This window comes from Rhamphochromis sp. 'chilingali' (assembly GCF_963969265.1).
Source record: "Rhamphochromis sp. 'chilingali' genome assembly, chromosome: 7".
In the NCBI taxonomy this organism is placed as follows: Eukaryota; Metazoa; Chordata; class Actinopteri; order Cichliformes; family Cichlidae; genus Rhamphochromis; species Rhamphochromis sp. 'chilingali'.
Window position 1 is genome coordinate 21,736,031 of NC_137934.1, and position 19,521 is coordinate 21,755,551.

Genomic DNA, 19,521 nt, shown 5'->3' on the forward strand with positions numbered 1-19,521 from the left:
GTTAGTTGTAAGAATCTTGATTAATCCTAAAACAAAATTTTTCAGTGGTTAATTCAGATATTAGGTGGGTTTTTGAGGTGAAAAGAAAAGATAATTTAGCCCAGGGCTTCAGTTTGTTTGAGTTAGCAGTACATTTCATCAAGGCTTTTAATGGCTTCCTCTTTAGAGATTTTTTTCCAGTCATCAGGAATCTCTCCTCTGCCCTGGAATTTTAGATTATAGTGCTCTTCCAGTGTGTTTTGAAATCGGCACACAAACCATTTCCAGTACGATAGTCTCGACCCATCGGGAGTGATTCTCCATGTGGCATACTTTGAGCCAGCAGTTCTGTATTGTTTATAAGGAATGCTTTCCTCTGAATCATGATGAGGGTAAAACCTGCCTTCGCTCGAAACGTTTGTTGTGCAGAAAGTGATGCACAACTCCTCTGTGCCTTTGTAGTGCCATCCTTGGATCCCATTAGGTCGATGGAAAGGGACGCTGTGGTCATCGGGACTGTGATCTTCAATAGTGTTGATACAAACAGCGGAACAGAATGGACACTTTACCCAGCAACGCTTACACAGCTGATCTGTGAGGATTTCATCCGGCTTCAGTCTGGATTCCTTCAAGTTTTCCAGTGACATGGTGCTCATCTGCACAATGATGGCAGCAAATCCTTTCTCTATCTCTCCCTTCAGAAAGTTAAAATCATTTATGTCACTGAAGTTTTGAGAACAAATGGGATCCAGAGTAAGCTTATCATTTAGCGCACTGGAAAACTCCTTCAGCCACCTGTCTGCCTCTCCTCCCTGAGTTTGGACTTTATGTGTTGCAGTAAATAAAGCTTGACTAACAAGTGAGTTGATGTCAAGAACGTTTTTCTCAAGTAAATTCATGGCTTCATCCTTGTGATCTTTGAAGATGTATTTCTCTACTGCTGCTGCGATAAAAGCTTTTGTATGTTTCCTTGGGTTCTTGATGTAGGTGATGAAATCATCAAAGACTTCTTTCTCAGCGAGGGACTTCAGTATATGTTTTTCCAAGTCCAGAGTGTTGCCACTGAATGCTGGGAAATTGCACTTCATCTGGTCAGCCAGATCAATGGCAGTCCTGTTGTAGAGAGCCTCAACAGTGGAAGCTTTCAGCTTTTCACAGATCAGTTCTCCAAGGACAACAGCAGATGAGTTTCCTTTGCAAAAGCTTCTAAAAACTGTGGAAAACTGTGCTTCCTTGCTTTCTAAATATGTGAGTGGATCATTCCTCATTTTGAATTTTTTATGGGACTCGAGAAGCCAAGTCTCTGCTCTGTCGAACACATACAGCAAGAGATCAACTGTAAAATCCTTCTTCAAAGCAAATTTCCTTTCTGACACAAATTTCTCGACTTCATCTTTCACATGTTTGGCAAGTTCATGCAAGTAAGTTGGTGTGTAGCCTCTTGTTACTACAGGTTTACTTTTCAGTGCACCAAGGGACTCGTTTTCAGCTTTTTCAATGAGCGATCTGATTTGTTGTTGTTCTTTAAATGAGAAAGAACTGCTGAAAGCATATTTTTTGTAAAGATCTACCACAGTCCCCAGAAATTTTGGTCCACTTGTCTTCAGGTAGTCTGAATAATCACCAATCTCAGATATTTTCTTGTATCTCCCACGTCTTTTTGATTCATCTACAAAAGCCAGTTCAAAACCGAGTTCTTGAAGAATAGTACAATAATCTTCTTCCAAGTTGACGTCTACAACTGTTTTAGTATCTGCTGTTAATTCAGTAATCCAGCCGCTCCAAACAGAGTTGAACTGTTTGTTAAGCTCTTCTTCATCTCTGACTTTATCCTTCAGTTGCTGAGCGAGCTCTTTGCTCTTCTGTAGCAGCTTGTTCTCAAAGCCTGTCTTATCATCATCCAACTGTTTACATGCTTTCTTCTGGAGGATAACTCCATCAAGTTTTGTTTTTAATCTGCTCACCTGCTCATCATAAAACTCACTGATTTTGATTTCAAATCGTCCTCTCCACTGAGTCAACATTTCTTTATCCTTGTCACTCTCAAAGTATGTTTTTATCGCTTTCCTAATTTCTTTAAATGTTTTGCTTGTTTCCTCCAAAAGATACTTCTTCTCAACCTTGTCAAGATCACCATTTTCAATTCTGTTATGAAGCTGTTCTTCAGTGGTCAACATCTTGCTTCTAAGGGCCCAGGTCCAGTTCCCATACTGAACCTCAAGTTTTCTGTATACTGCGATTTCAAGTGTGTTTTTAAAACTGAAAACAAAGCTTTCATTCAGAAGGGCATTCCACAGGTCCTCAACTTTGGTCTTGAACTGAGAGAGTGTGATTCCAGCAGACTTTGAAGCTTTAGACAGGATGACGTCCTTTAGTTCTTGGATGCTCTCACTGTAACCTGGATTTGGAGGAGCCATGGGTGGACTGCCCTCCCATAGCTGGGCACAGTATTTCACATCTTTTTGCACATCAAATTCAATGACATCACTGAAGCACTCTGCATCGCAAACCTCCTCTTCAGCTGCTAGCTTGGTCATCTGGTCCAGTTTTTCCTGCAGGCGTCTCTTTCCATCCATGTTTTTCTCTGCTGCTGCCACATCTGTAACATTCTGGTGAACAAACACACAACTGGGAGAAAGATGAACTTTCTTCATCCTCATGAAAGCCTGAACAACAATCTGCAGAATGTCCTGCATCTCAGATGGATTCTCTCCAAAGATGTTGATCAATGTCAAGTTTCCCAGACCAACAACAAATGTTGCCAGTTCATTGTCATGGTGAGGAGTGGCATTACCTTCCAACTCAAGAGCACAGAGTCCTTCAGTGTCCACCACTAGAACATAGTCGGTCTGAAAGTCTTTCTGCATCTCCTCTGATACTTTGAGCAGTTGCATAAAGGCACCTTTGGTGCACCTGCCAGCACTTACTGCAAACTGCAAACCAAACATGGTGTTCAGCATTGTTGATTTTCCACTGCTTTGTAGGCCTAAAACTGACAACACAAAAACTCTCTGGTCACCCAGTTTCTTGATGACTTCCTCTAAAAGACTGGAGATCCACGTTAAAGGCACGTGACCTGCATCTCCATCCATCAGCTCCATTGGATATCCTGATATCATCAACTGTGCAGCCAGCTCAGGATATTTAGACCAGTCAGTGTTGTTTCTCTCCTGCTGTATTTCTCTATGGGCTTCATAGAGCTGTCCCATTTCCCTGAAGATGTGCTCCAAGCCAAAAGATGCAGACTGCAGTTTTTTGGAGATGCCTTCGAGCTCAGCCTGTTTTCTCAATAGCAAATCTGATTTGTCATGTTTGCTTTTCAAAACCAAGACCTCAGACCATGTTGTATTGTAACTTCTGAGAATCAAAGAAAGATAATTTGTGGAGAGCGCATCTATTAAGATCTGAGTCCATTTTAGGAAATATTCTTTGTCTATTGGTGGCAATGATGAGAGGCTTCCAATGAACAGCTCCATCAGTTTACTGCAGGAAGCAGCACATTGTTTCTGACGGATTCTCATCAGTTCTTGTTGCTTTTGACTTCTCTCCTTTTCAATTTCTCCTCTAAGATGAAACAGCTGTTTGTGTATTTTGCACCAGTCACACCAGAGCTGCCCTTGAACAGCAAGAAATTCATCTTTGATCTTCGAGACATCCATGTTGTCTTTTGTGAGCAGATTCATTATTTGCAAAGCAGCAGATTTCCCTCTTTGACAGGCTGGGTCACTTTCATCCACTCTGGTTCCAGAGAGCTCAGCCATGGTTTCAAGATGGAAAAATGGCTTCAAGTTGGAACCATCTGGAGAAGATAAAACTTCTCTAATTATCTTTTTCAGCTGTTCAGATACATCCGCTTGGTTTTTATCTTTGAGCCCGATAATGTATTTTCCATTTTTTGTCTTAACATCATAGCAGTCATCAACAGTGACACAAATGAGCGACTTCTTGGACTTAAAAAGAGTTGCTATGAAAGAACTACTTTCTTTGTTTTTCTGCAGAGTTTCAACAAGAAAAATATTGATGGAGGATTTTTCAATCAATATTTCACACTGTTCTTGAAGTGACAGCGCATCACCATGAAGATTACAAAAGGCAATGCAGTCATTGAAGGCATCATTGGGTTTTCCAGCAGGACAGTACCAGGCAATCTCTGCCACACCATCCATCAGATGGCGAGACTTGATGCTTCCTAAGCAGTTTCTGTGGAAGAAGGTGCTGTGACGATCGTTGAGCAAAGTGTTCATCAGCTGAGATTTAGACACTGACAAAGAACCCAGGCGGAAAAATGACACCAAGGGTGTCTGAGCTTTGTAGACTGGGATGTTCTTCATGGTGACAATTTGTGAGTCAGGTTCGATTTGAGTTACCTTCCAGCTTTTTGTTATTTGTCTGAATGTCCACAAAGGACACACAATCTCCTTTGATACTGGGTCAGGAACAAGCAAAGGTAAGGCATACTGACACTGAGCGAGCTTTGCAATTATGATCTGTTTAAGGAAGCTGTCTGAGCAGTGATATACTGCCATCTGAACATCCATTGGATGCAGAGGAGTCTGTTCTTTCTCATGTGTGTCTACGCTTGTTCTCAATAAAGCCTCTAACTCACCGTCATCCGTCTCAGTGATTTCAGACACCGTGGGATTTAAATAGGCCATCTCAAGACTGTCTGTTCTTACAAGAATACATCTGGCCCTGTAGTCTAACATCATCAGTCTGTAGAGAAACATCTGAGCTAGATCTTTCTCAGATGTGATGTGGTGCAGTTTTATAGGTGGGCGTATTTGAAAAAAATCTTCTACTGAAAACTTGAGTTGGAGTTTGTCTTGAAGATGAAGTCTGCTGAGCAGTGTCTCAAATTGTCGATGGCATGACTTCTTCTGTGAGAATGAAATTAAAATATCTTGTCACATTAAAGAACAAACCAAATATTCATTTCGATCATTTGATAGAAATGTTTATTCTCCTACCTCCTCTTCATTTTCACTCGCGTCATTATCTGACGTTCCTGCGGGATATCAATGAAGCAGAACCAAGCAAGTTGGAATCAGCACATTTCTGTATACACACACACACACACACACACGTGTGTATGTATATATATATATATATATATATATATATATATATATATATATATATATATTAGGGGTGCAACGATACACAAAATTCACGGTTCGGTTCGGTTCGATACTTTGGTGTCACGGTTCGATATTTTTTCGATACAAAAAAAATGTTCATGCCTTCTTAATTTGTCATTTATTAAAATTATAAATATATATTTTAACTCAAAAGTACAGTTTTTAAATTTAACCCTAACCCTTGTACGTGTTTTTTATTTTGACAGCGAATGCGCACCTGCGGACCACTTATGTGCAGCCCTGGTTATTTAGCTCGTCATATTGCAGCCACAGAAATTATTTTGTCCATGAAACCATAAAGCTGCACTTTCTTTTTGCCTTATAGTCTGATTTGTCATAACTTCTCCGTTTTGTGGTAAGCTTTTCTTTGGCTGTCACTTCTTCACCCTGACCTGTCTTATTTGGCTCAGCAGAACTGAAATGCTTTTACACACTCACTCACATAAGCTCAGCGATTCTCTGCGCGATCAACCTCTCACATGTTTAAGCTTGCTGCGGGAGATTTCACTTGTCATGTTTGCATAGTAAGCTAACGATTAATAAGACGATGTCAGAGGAATTGGTGCACAAATTATCATCACTCACAGATCAGTGCTGTCGCTCTCTATACACAGTTCGCACGATTGCAAAGTGAAAGCAAAAAAACAAGCGCAAATTCAAACGCGATTTCAATATGTCACATATTGACAGTGGCTCAACGATGCCAATGACATAATTACCCAGCTACATTTCCGAAAGAATGCAAAAGCATTGACATATATTTTTCTTCCTACAATAGCCCGACTGGAAAAATCGCTAGCTCCGGGACGTCGGGCTAGCGATATTGCAAGCCCTGTATCTGATTGAGGAATCACTCATCTTTGGAAAAGAGAGTTTATTACAGAGAAATGTCTCTTTCCAAAATAAAAGCTATACTATCCGCTTCTTCTGGGCTATATTCTCAGCAGCATAAGGAGAATCATGTGCTAACAGCTGTCTAAATGACTCGGCTAAAGTTAGTAGCATGCTTGTTGTTTCTGTCTTTGCACTAGGATGATGTCGGCGTAAATGTGCAGTCATATTCGTTGTGTTCCCACTAGTGCTTTCAGGTTAATCTCGTTGACGCCACAACACGGCAAATCTCCGTTAACGAGCTACCGCCGATCGCCCCGTGCATGGGGCTAGACGGCCAACACGTTAACGAGCTAACTGCGCTAACACACTAGTTCCCACCCATGTAATTGAGCATTGTGTGGCACATCCAACATACTGTTTTACTTTAGTCCATGACTCGCTTACCTTCAGGGTCATACGCCACATGAAAACCAAAATAATTCCAAACACCACATCTGAATGAGGGTGGGGGAGGTGCCCTGCGCTCTTCCTTCTGACTATGCTGTCTGTGTTGAGCGCTCAGTGGATCTGCGCTCGACAGTGCAGCCTAGGCGGAGTAGTCGAACGCAGATTCACTGAGCACTCAACACAGACAGCATCGTCAGAAGGAAAGTTGATAAAATAAATTACAAATGTTGTATTGTTCGATACATATGCGTACCGAACCGAAAGCACTGTATCGAACGGTTCAATATCGATACAAATATCGTTGCACCCCTAATATATATATATATATATATATATATATATATATATATATATGTAAAACAAAAACACCCAGCACGCCCCTGCGGGCGGTTTATCCTTCAAGCTCGGGTCCTCTACCAGAGGCCTAGGAGCTTGAGGGTCCTGCGCAGTATCTTAGCTGTTCCCAGGACTGCGCTCTTCTGGACAGAGATCTCCGATGTTATTCCCGGGATCTGCTGGAGCCACTCGCCTAGCTTGGGAGTCACCGCACCTAGTGCTCCGATTACCACGGGGACCACCGTTACCTTCACCCTCCACATCCTCTCGAGCTCTTCTCTGAGCCCTTGGTATTTCTCCAGCTTCTCGTGTTCCTTCTTCCTGATATTGCTGTCATTCGGAACCGCTACATCGATCACTACGGCCGTCTTCTTCTGTTTGTCTACCACCACTATGTCCGGTTGGTTAGCCACCACCATTTTGTCCGTCTGTATCTGGAAGTCCCACAGGATCTTAGCTCGGTCATTCTCCACCACCCTTGGGGGCATCTCCCATTTTGACCTCGGGACTTCCAGATTATACTCGGCACAGATGTTCCTGTACACTATGCCGGCCACTTGGTTATGGCGTTCCATGTATGCCTTGCCTGCTAGCATCTTGCACCCTGCTGTTATGTGCTGGATTGTCTCTGGGGCATCTTTACACAGCCTGCACCTGGGGTCTTGCCTGGTGTGATAGACCCCAGCCTCTATGGATCTTGTACTCAGAGCTTGTTCTTGTGCTGCCATGATTAGTGCCTCTGTGCTGTCTTTCAGTCCAGCTTTGTCCAGCCACTGGTAGGATTTCTGGATATCAGCCACCTCCTCTATCTGCCGGTGGTACATACCGTGCAGGGGCCTGTCCTTCCATGATGGTTCCTCGTCTCCCTCCTCTTTCTTGGGTTTCTGCTGCCTGAGGTATTCACTGAGCACTCGGTCAGTTGGGGCCATCTTCCCAATGTATTCTTGGATGTTCGTTGTCTCATCCTGGACTGTGGTGCTGACACTCACCAGTCCCCGGCCCCCTTCCTTCCGCTTAGCGTACAGCCTCAGGGTGCTGGACTTGGGGTGAAACCCTCCATGCATGGTAAGGAGCTTTCTTGTCTTTATGTCAGTGGCTTCTATCTCCTCCTTTGGCCAGCCTATTACCCCAGCAGGGTACCTGATCACGGGCAGGGCGTACGTGTTGATGGCCCGGATCTTGTTCTTACCATTCAGCTGACTCCTCAGGACTTGCCTGACCCTCTGCAGGTACTTGGTGGTTGCAGCTTTTCTAGCGGCCTCTTCCTGGTTCCCATTCGCCTGTGGGATCCCCAAGTACTTGTAACTGTCCTCTATGTCTGCAATGTTGCCTTCTGGTAGTTCAATCCCCTCAGTTCTGACTACCTTCCCTCTCTTTGTTACCATCCAACTACACTTCTCCAGTCCGAACGACATTCCAATGTCATTGCTGTATAGCCTGGTAGTGTGGATCAGTGAATCGATGTCTCGTTCACTCTTGGCATACAGCTTGATGTCATCCATGTACAGGAGGTGGCTGACAACTGCTCCGTTCCGTAGTCGGTATCCGTATCCAGTCTTGTTAATGATCTCACTGAGGGGGTTCAGGCCTATGCAGAACAGCAGTGGGGACAGAGCATCTCCTTGGTAGATCCCGCACTTGATGGTGACTTGTGCTATGGGCTTGGAGTTGGCCTCTAGTGTTGTACGCCACATCCCCATTGAGTTCCTGATGAAGGCTCTTAGGGTCCCATTGATCTTGTACAATTCTAGGCATTCCAGTATCCAGCTGTAGGGCATTGAGTCATAGGCCTTCTTGTAATCAATCCAGGCAGTGCACAGGTTGGTCAGTCTGGTCTTGCAGTCTCGGCTGATTGTTCTGTCTACCAGTAGCTGGTGTTTTGCGCCTCTGGTATTCTTGCCAATCCCTTTCTGTGTCCCGCTCATGTATTGACCCATGTGCCTGTTCATCTTAGCCGATATGATGCCTGACAGGAGCTTCCATGTAGTACTGAGGCAGGTTATTGGTCGGTAGTTGGAGGGGACCGGTCCCTTCTTGGGGTCCTTGGGGATCAGGACCGTCCGACCTTCGGTTAGCCATTCCGGGTGTCTCTCGTTAACTAGCAGCTGGTTCATTTGTGCTGCCAGACACTCGTGGAGTGCAGTCAGCTTCTTCAGCCAGTAGGCGTGAACCATGTCGGGCCCTGGTGCTGTCCAACTCTTCATACTGGAGACCCTTTCTTGGATATCTGCCACTGTGATGGTTACTGGACCCTGTTCAGGGAGGTCGCTGTGGTCAGCCCTCAGATCCTCTAGCCACTGAGCATTGCCGTTATGGGTTGCATCCTTCTCCCATATGCTCTTCCAGTATTGCTCCGTCTCCAGCCTTGGTGGTGCTGTTCTCTTATTGTTCCCTTGCCACTGAGAGTACACCTTTGCTGGTTCTATCTATCTGGTGTACCTCCTCAAGCGGCTGGCCAAGGCTGTGAGTCTTGGCCAGCCGCTTCCAAGGCCTCAGGTATGGACAGCTTGCTGTATTTCTTAGGCACCTTATTTGTCGCACCTTTCTGCAACTCCGTTAGTTGGCTAACCTCCCTCCGTGCTACTTTGATCTTGCCCTCTAGCCTCCTTCTCCATGGAGGGTACTGCCCCTTGTGGCTGTTCAACTTGTAGCCAAGCATCTCACTGATCACTGTTGCCGTATTGTAGATCAGCTTGTTAGTGTCGGTAATCGTGGTTGTAGGTATTGCCCGTAGTGCTGCATTAACATCATCTAGCAGACCTTCTGAGGGTACTTCACGTAATCTTGGTAACCGGCTACGGGGGATCCAGGTTTCAAGCTTGGCCATGATCCTATTTTTCAGGTCAGTTCCTCTCGCACTCAACGATTCTTCTCCTATCGCACTTGGGGCTATGTACCCAATTTCGGGTGGGGGTGATGATATCTCCCCCCTGACCTGCCGTAGCATTTGTGTCGTACCTCGTCAATCTCTAGCTGTGAGAGCAGTCCCTTCTTTCGAATGTTGGAACACTGAGCTACTAGTTGTTTCGCCGTCATTGTGGATGTTGGGTATCGAAGAATCCATAGGTCCCTCATCCCACTTTTCGTCAGGGTGCCCTGGTTCCTCAACACCTGACGCGGACCTTGTTGATCCGGGCGACGTCCGAGCCGGCATGCCTTCATATTTACCTGTCTCGCTCATGTCTGCGGTAGGCTCGCTTAGCATAGGGGGTCTAGCCTTAGGACCCTTACTGGATACAGACGCCCCAGGCAGGAATCGAACTTGCGATCCTCTGTTCCAAAGGCGTGTAGTCTAACCACTACGCTATCCAGCTGCTTTGGTTCCCTGACCGGGAATCGAACCCGGGCTGCGGCGGTATATATATATATATATATATATATATATATATATATATATATATATATATATATATATATATATATATATATATATGTATGTGTATGTATGTGTGTGTGTGTGTGTGTGAGATATGTATATGTTTTGCTATTGTGTATGATCAAAGTTCAAATAGAAAATATTACCCTTCTTATTGGCTTCAGATGTCGCTTGAATCTTGATTATAGAGTTTTCTGCTGGTGCTGCAGTGTCATTACTCTTTGACTGTATGTCTTCATTCATAGTGTAGCTCTAAAAAACAGATATTTTAACTTAGCGTGCAGGTAGAGCCACCGACCTTTATAACAAAATGATGACAAGCTCTTGATTTTTTGTGAAATCAAGGTCTTTCTCGCTCTCAAATGACAGTGTTAACCACTCGATAACTGAAAACTTAATTTATCTCATCAAATTCTTGTTATTTAACCTCAGCTGTTATGGCTAGAAATTACTTTCTTCACAAATAAAATTTTAAGCATTAGAGAATAAAACATATTGATAAACATCTCACACATGTATCGTAACTTGTTGCTCCCTGTCAGTATTCAACAAAGACTGAACCAAAATGAAGCAGTTTGTGAAAAACTACGTAAGATAAACCAGTCCACCCCAGGATTAAGTAAACTACAGAACCACTTTTAGCAGCAATAACTTGAAGTGATCACTCTTTCACATCGTTGCTTCAATTCTTTGAGATTTGTGGTCGTTTATTTTTGCACAGCTCTCTTAAACTCCCACCACAGAATATCAGTTGGGTTGAGGTCTGGTCTTTCACTGGACAATTTCAACACATTTGTTCTTTTCTTTTTCAGCCTTTCTGTTGTAGATTTGTTGTGTGACATTTAGTTCAAAATATCTTTTGACTTCTTTAGTATACAGACTTCCTGGATGACTCAGCGACTGTAAGGTTTTCTGTGGATGCAAAATCATCACGTCTCAACCACAGTGCAGACAGTTGGTTTGAGGTGTTTGCGGTGATATGCTGAGTTTGGTTTTATGCATTATGGGTACACATCTCCACTCTGTTCTCATCTGTCCGAAGTGCATTGTTCCAGATATATTTTGTGGTTTGTTCATATGAAGCTTTGCAAATCTAAACTTTTTTTTAGAGAGAGAATAGAGACTTTCTCCTGCAGACCTTCCAAAGAACCTGTATTTGTTCAGTCCTTTTCTACTGACATGACGGTTAACATTTAGTATGCTAACTGGGGCATGTAGAGTCAAGAGCTCTCATGCTTTTGCAGTTTCTCTGATCATTTCACGTCCGACATTTATGTCCACTCCTTGGAAGATTGTATTAACACACATTTCTCACACTGCTCCAGATCTGCACATTGCCAAAACTTGGTCACAGTTGATGACGATGGTGTACTTAGTTTTTAACACACTGCTACTGCAGTTTGGCTTTTTTTTCCTGTTAAATAAATGATGACATTGTGTAGTCTGTCATGTTTTGTTGTGCACCTGAGGTTGTGTTTCAGAACCTGGTAAGGAACAGATGATTTTATTATATTTGTAAAACAAAAAAATTGACAGTGTACTTTCTTTTCATCAGAGTAGACTGCTATAAGTAGACTTAGAGGAGCAGTTTGGTGTTCATTTTGCTATGACAGTGAACAGGGACGATACATAGACTTCATCTTTACCTCTGTTTCAGCTGCGCTCTTCGCTGACTCCTCTCCTGCAGGGTAAGTTAACAACAGGCAGGTTAAAAGATCGAACATTGAAGAAATGCTTTATCAAGTGTCAAAATATGTTATTTTGAAGAAATGAATCTCCTTCAGTTAAATATAAAGAGTCTTAGTTGTATTTATACATTGATGTATTAATCGAGATGCTGCCCCTGTCAAAGGTGACCTCTTTACTTTCAATCCGTCCAATTGAAGGATTGGAGCCAAACGTTTTACACACTGCTAAACAGTAACAGAATGAGCAATAATCCATTAACAGAAGTTACGCTTCACAAACTACACTGTGCCTAAAATAAATAACGACACACATATAAAATAAGGTAATGTAAAATAATATGATGTATCAAAAGACCACTGTTGTTAAGATACAAAATAGCACATAAAGTTAGCAAACAAAATTATAACTGTGTGAACAAACTGATAAATTGCCTGTTTAAATGTCACATGATCTGATTTACATCTTCTGATTGGTGGTGCTGAGGACATGGTCACTTTTCAGGACAAAGGGAAGTGACATTTTTGGGTATTTGCTAATAAACCATGTTTTGGAAGAAGGTCAGTGTCTAGAAGTGAACCAGCTCAGTTATTGTGCACACTGACAGCTTTTACATGATATCGCTCATTTTGAATGACGTTTAGACACTTTTGGATCTGAACTGTTGAATCTGTTGGATTTGTAAGACTGTTTATTTCTTTGCAAATGAGCAAAGCATAAAATAGTTATTTCCCTCAATGCATGTTACTGTAGAAGTAAAGTTTTCATTGTTACCCTTCTCAATGTTTAAAGGTTGTGATGGAGTCCAGGTTTCAGATTCTCCTCCTCCTGTTGCGGTGTCTTCTCTTTTCTCTGACTGATCTTCATTTTCGTCTTGTGGCTCAGTCTGAGTAAAGAAGTCACTTGTATGACTTTATTTGTTGGATGCGATGTCTGAGATTCAAACTGTACATGTGATTTGGCTCTATATAAATAAAACTGAATCGAATTGAACTTGTCATTATGTTCAGAACACAGACGTTGTCCTTTAATGATGAACAAACATTAAAGGGTAAAACATTACCTTTCCTCTGACTTCACGTGTGATCTCCACTTTTTCTTCTACTGCAAGAGGACATAGAAAAGATGATTGTGCAGTCAAGGCAACTGTTCTTTGTTCATGTTATTTGCATATTGTCCATGGTAAATGGGGTTGTACGCCGTCTTAGTGACTGGACATGGATCAATACTCAGTACTGAGTTTTATATTGGTTCAACAAACCGAGAAGATTTTCTGACCACACTGATAACAATGTGTGGAAGGCAGTAATTAGTATGCTGACTCTGAGGTAAATTATTTTGCTGCTTGCAAAAGATATTTGACTTTGTTGTTGCTGTTGCTTTAGTGTAAAGCGTAGTGTAAAAACATCGGATTTCATACAGAAATATAACTTTAATTAATGTTTACACATATGTCTCTGTGCTGAGCTTCATGTCTCTTCATAATCATGACAGAGGAAGACATTTTTTCCATTTTTCTGCTGTATGTACGAGTTGTTTTGGGACATGCATTTTTAGAGATCAGAGCTTGAAATATGTACTGAGAATTGTCCAAGAGCAGCCAACAAAAACACTTAAAAGTACTGAAGGAACAGTAAGTAGAGATTACACATTTGATATCTGTAGAAACACAGATTGGACCAAGCTGGACTCCTGTCCTTCAGAGCTTCTCTCCTTTGCACACTTTTGTGTTTAATAAGATTAATAATTCTTCTTCATGTTTAAACTCCAATGTCCAACAAACAACTCCAAAAAATATATTTTAAAATGCTCGGTCAGGCTGTCGTGATTAGATTACCTCTATTATTGGTGGAAGATGGTACAGATGCATTTTCAGTTTCACTTCCTGTGCTTGTAACGTTCAGCTCTAGGTGCTGAGCTTCACCAGTTTTATTCAATAAAGGCTGAGAAAACAGGTAATAAATAACAGGTTAGATCTGAGATAAAATGTTGAAGTGTTTGACTGTAAGGATGTACACAGAAATGCAATTATTTGCAAATCCCATAAACTGATATTTTATTCCTAATAGACCACACAAAAAATAACTGATGTTTAAACTGAGGCATTTTAGTATTTCACTAAAAATACAGGCTCATTTTGAATTTGATGGCAGCAACATGTTTCAGAAAGTAAGTACTTTAGTAGGTACTAAAGACAAACAGCTGGAAGGACATTTACAGCTAATTTGGTTGACAGGTCAGCAACATGAGCAGAGCATTTTAGGGTTTGTGGCAAGTAAAGATAGGCAGAGGTTAATCAATCTGCAAAGGAACTGGGCATTGTGGGTAACAACAATTGCTTGTCATTGGTTTTTGTAGATTTAAGCAAAATGTATCTTATGGACATGTTTGTATTGTATATCTTGAAATGTAACTCTTAGAAAATGAATATGTGTGACAGCTGTACGATTAAATGTGAGAATTATATATATATATATATATATATATATATATATATTTACCTTTGTTGTCGTTTCACTTTCATCCAACTCATCTATGGAAAAAGAAAAAAAAAACACAACTTATACATAATGTCAGGTTTGATTACTACATTTAAGTCCTGAATGTTTCAGTTTGTTACTTTTGCATAGGGAGAAAAGACAAAATGCAAGAGCTCAGACTGAAGTAAATGATCCGCATTGTGAAGAAGTGAACAAGCCCGCTCAACTGTGGGATAACATGGTACTATGAGGTATGGGGCGATCGTGGCTCAAGAGTTGGGAGTTCGCCTTGTAATCGGAAGGTTGCCGGTTCGAGCCCCGGCTTGGACAGTCTTGGTCGTTGTGTCCTTGGGCAAGACACTTCACCCGTTGCCTACTGGTGGTGGTCAGAGGGCCCGGTGGCGCCAGTGTCCGGCAGCCTTGCCTCTGTCAGTGCGCCCCAGGGTGGCTGTGGCTACATTGTAGCTTGCCATCACCAGTGTGTGAATGTGTGTGTGAATGGGTGGATGACAGGTTGTGTAAAGCGCTTTGGGGTCCTTAGGGACTAGAAAAGCGCTATACAAATACAGGCCATTTACCATTTATTTCAGATACGATGAAGTATTGTACATTCAAATCTGGATTTAATAGGAAGTCAGGGAAATAAGCTGATCCAGCAGACATGCCAGTGCAGGCCCACAGTGGGTAGATGTGGGTGTATTGTGGAACTGTAGGTGTGACAAATCCACATTTATCTCATGGAATATGGGGCCCAAGTGGTTGTGCAGACACAGGGTCCACAGCAGTTTTGCCCTGTTGGGTCCTCATGAGGGAAACCCATCATGGGCTCCATCAAGCAGATAAAATAAATGAAGTGAACGACTTTATATAAATGTAGGTCAGATGATTTATCACTTACTTGCGATTTAGTTATCAATGTTCAGTTTCTACGACTGTAAAGAGCAACTAAAACGTTAAGTGTGCTACATTAGCAGTTTGAGTTGTATCTAATAATTCATTAAAACAGATGAATGTTACAGTCAGTATTTAGCAATGCTGGCTCTTCACCATAAAATGTCTTTAACGGTGGCTGCTGGAGTCTCTAGTTTATGTTTGAGTTTTTTTCTCAGTGGGTTTATTCCAAAGTGGGAAAATCAATTTGAGAATAAGAATGAATTATGCTTCCTTATCATGGTCTCCAAGCCGGCATGGGTTCCTCGCTGCTTGGAAAGACTGGCTCAGGCATTGCTAACAAGGAGTAGGCTTCTTCGGCCTGCACTGACTAAAGAGCCCGGTTAGCTGACAGTTTATTTTGAACAATGTGGAACATTAAACCTGCCATCTACAACTACAAAACAGTCACATTTATTATATGCACCACTTAGCAGGGCTGTGGAGTGTTGGTGAAACAGCTGCAGAGCCAGAAGCACATAGTTAGTTTGCTAACGGTTAAGCTAGTTCACCTAAAAAAACACACTCATTACAGAAATGCTACAGGCACAGTCTGCAGTTAGTTATACGGGGTCCCTGCCTAATTTGTGTTTTACAAGCAGAACGAGTGTGCTATTTAAAAGATGAATTAATCAACTACAAAATCAGCTAGCAGCAGAACACCAGTGTGTACAGAGAGATCACAGTAAATGACACAGTACCGTCTGTGGCACAGCAACAGCAACACAAACGGAAGATTTTACACTTTCTTCTTTTTCTACAAAGTCTACGGTTTCTTTTTCCTCCTTTCTTTTCTGCTGTCTGCTCAAGCTCCTCCATCTCGGTGGATTTTCATCCAAGCAGAAGATCAGTAGTGTAATCTATCAGAGATGATTCAAAAAGAGAGATTAAAACAGAAAATTACAGAAAACAGAAAATTAAATAACTGCATCTTGGTTTCATTTTGAATCAAGGAAAAAAACCACAACTTTATCATAGCAGCAGATTGCAGAAATGAACTTTAAACAACTAATGTGCTTTTCCCCAAAACAAATACAGAATAAACTGCGACCTTAGCAGGTCAGCAAACAGATTTCAGCGGAGAGCTACTGTTGCCCAGACTAACAAGAAGACATAGTGACACAAACTGAAAACCGGTTCTGAATTTAGTAAAATTAGAAGTACCACACTGTGAAAACACCTGATTATAAGAAAAGCTTCATAATATTAGCATTTCTGAAATCTAACACTTTGTTGTTGTATTAAAAACAACCCCAAAGTGAAACTGACCACACTTGAGTGAACATGCTGCTTTTGGTTTTCTTTTCCATCTACATGTGAACCAACCCCTTCACCCTGCCTGCTATCCTTCATTCACAAATCACCCCTGACACACTTGTTCCATTGAAAACATTAACTTCTATAATTACAAGGCTATACATGTCTTGTGATCCACAATGCTGGCACTGTGTCTGTGCACGTGTGATGTGATCTGTGTGCGTGATGATTTGTGTTTGTGATGTGTGATGAATGATTTTCAACTGCAAAGAATGTCACAAATATTTGCAGACCTTTGACTGCACATGAAGTTTTTGAGCTTTTTGAGATTTGTGAAGTTAAACAAAAAATGATCCGTGGTCAGAAGTCATCATAATGTGTTTTGGTAAATATGAACCATTTTCAGTGTTTCTTTACATCTGGCTTTGACTGCGTCCTCTCTAAGGTCACTAAGAATGAAAAGGTGGCTTTTTCCCTGTTTTTGTTTTTTTAACTTTTGTCTCTGACTTGAAGGTTTTTTTCTTCTTCCTTTATATATTAACTGTCTACTTTGTTACCTTTACAAATGTGCTGATTCCTGCATTGACTGCAGTCCTTCAGTTTGTGGACAGAAACAAATGAGTTCTCAGTCATTTTCCTATCATGTAAAAAAAAAACATCTGCATCTGAACAGGGACTCAGACCAAACTACCTAGTTATCTGTCAGCTGCTCTAACGACTGTCTTTTGCCTTAGAACTGCTCCTGATTATATTGTATGTATAAAAATGTTAAACTAATATTTTTGAAAGCCCACATAAGAATGGAGGAATATGGCAGCAGGGACTTTACCGATGAGCAAAGAGTGGAGAGTACCAAACTTGTCAACTAGACAAAACTGACAGTAAAAGGAAGCTCAACCACATCAAATGTGAAAGCAGCAAATATGAAAGTTCATTCAAAAGTTCAAAGTTTGGTAACAGTTTTTCACAAGAAAACTAAGTAAAAACAATGTGTATAAGATGGATAAATTAAAGGAAAGCCCAACATAAAGCATCTTAGACCACATGCTGGATGATCATGTGCTGCAAGAACAGGTTTAGTGCTTGTTGGCATTTATTCTCCAAGTATTTCTGGAGGGATGAGCACAGTTCTTAAGAAAATAAATTCCCAGATTTGGTGTTTTAACCACAATATGGGAATATGTGCATATCTTTGTGGTCAGACGTTTACATCCACTCATCATGGGCATGAATGTCAGGGCAGTTTTGGGCTTTTCACAGTTTCCTCGAACTGTTCTTGATTACACAGCATACCTCCTTGATGACTTAATCCACACACAGTCCAAAATATACAGACAAGCTCAAATACAGACATACGCTCGCATTAATATAGGGTTTAACTTTTTGCCTTCAACAAATTTCTGGCCTAAATACAGTTGGATATTTGACCAGAATTAGCAGAATGTATTTAAATTCATGCCATGAATCCATGATTAGTGTTTGTAACTCTCTGATCACAGCTGCACGATTCACTGTCATCCTTATTAAACCTTTTAACCCTGGTAGAGCTAACTCGGCTTTGCAGTGAATGAAAGTAACCGACACACACACACACACACATGCGTGTACTCACACACAAAAATGTTCCACAGTTAATACGTACTCACCTTTCCTTTGTGTTTCTGAGCTCGGTCCAGTTTGTGTAGATGCAGCTGTGTCTCAGTGAATCTTATCAGCACTGTTTTATAGAGTTCAGCGACCTTTGACTGGAGATCTGCCCCTGACAAAGCCTTCCCACAGGCTTTGAGCCAATGTCATGTAGTGTGAGAGGTGAATGAAAGTAAAAGTAAAAGTATGATATCATTGCTGCATTATAACATTTACCAGAAATGTTGTGGCTTAGAAGAAACTGTGGGCTCTTCATAACTGAGCATCCACATCAACATTTGTCTTTTTCTCTTCATGCAATTGGCTCAAGATCTATCAGATCATTACAGTGTTCAGTTCTTTAGAGACTTTAAAGCTCTTAAAGAGGATACATTTCTTCAGACACTGCAGGTGGTTATTTACACATGCAGTTGATTATTGTGCTGATAGGGTGTGGTCTGTGGTTCAGAACAAAGAAACAATGTGTGCAGGTGCATGTGGGGGATTCCCGTAGTGCCACTATGCTACAGCCACACTGTAATGTTTTACACAAAACCAATAATTAAGATGAATGTACTCTGAATGGTATTTGCAAACTGTGTTAAATAAACCGTTGAACCCCACCAGCTTTTAAACTCACACGACTGGAACATCTTACTTTGACAGTCATCGGTTCATTTCAGTCTCCACTTTTTAAAAGAGTCAAGTGTCTCATCAGATTTAAAATTAAAAGCATTTCCATAATATTATATTAAACCCTCTGGAATAAATGCACGAATAAATCACCACATAAACAGTACATATAACTACATGCAAGGTCTTATACAGGAGCATAACTGCTTCTAAATTTAAAACTTAAAATTCAGTTATGTTAGCTTGTGACAAATGTTAAGAGATATCTTTTTTTAATTTCATATATTGAAAAAAGCTCTTGCTGTGGATAAAAGTTAGCTCATTCCTCTTAAACAAGTATCCACCCATTCACAATGTTTTAAAAAAGATGTTTTTGTTTAGAAAGATGAATACAGAAAGCTTAAGTACTGTTTCTAATGTCTATCTGAGTGGCAAGCCTACAGCCAGTATTGGTATTATCAGAGTCATTTTATGTTTCTAAGATGTTGAATTAGTTATTTAATTGCATTTCTGAACAGAAAATTTTGTTTCCGTATTTGAATGTTCTGCTTGATTAATTTCTTAGAGAAGTTCGGTGTGATGAAGGAAGATTTGATACATATAGCACTAAACATCATAGAAGACATTTGAGATAGTGGACCATATAGCATAACATCAACATAATGGCTGAAGTGAACATGGTTGTAGAGTATATGACCCAAACAGCATAGAAAATAAAATAAGGCCAAGATTTGACTCCTGGGATATTCCACTATATAGAACAAAACCTCCTGCTGTATCCTTTACAATGATACCATGG

General features: G+C 41.1%; 1 protein-coding gene across 1 annotated transcript; it reads right to left on the reverse strand.

The window, feature by feature from the left end:
- Window positions 1-122: 122 nt before the first annotated feature.
- LOC308400291 (interferon-induced very large GTPase 1-like) lies at window positions 123-18,147 on the reverse strand (the record flags this gene model as incomplete). The annotated part of the gene is made up of 10 exons (XM_080887919.1): window positions 18,110-18,147; window positions 15,908-16,066; window positions 14,298-14,329; window positions 13,634-13,739; window positions 12,860-12,900; window positions 12,571-12,682; window positions 11,757-11,791; window positions 10,257-10,362; window positions 4,947-4,984; window positions 123-4,856 (listed from the first exon to the last, which is right to left on the reverse strand). Exons 2-10 carry the CDS (start codon window positions 16,023-16,025, stop codon window positions 123-125), a joined length of 5,322 nt encoding a protein of 1,773 aa, XP_080744045.1. The 5' UTR covers window positions 16,026-16,066; window positions 18,110-18,147.
- Between the last annotated feature and the right edge of the window lie 1,374 nt (window positions 18,148-19,521).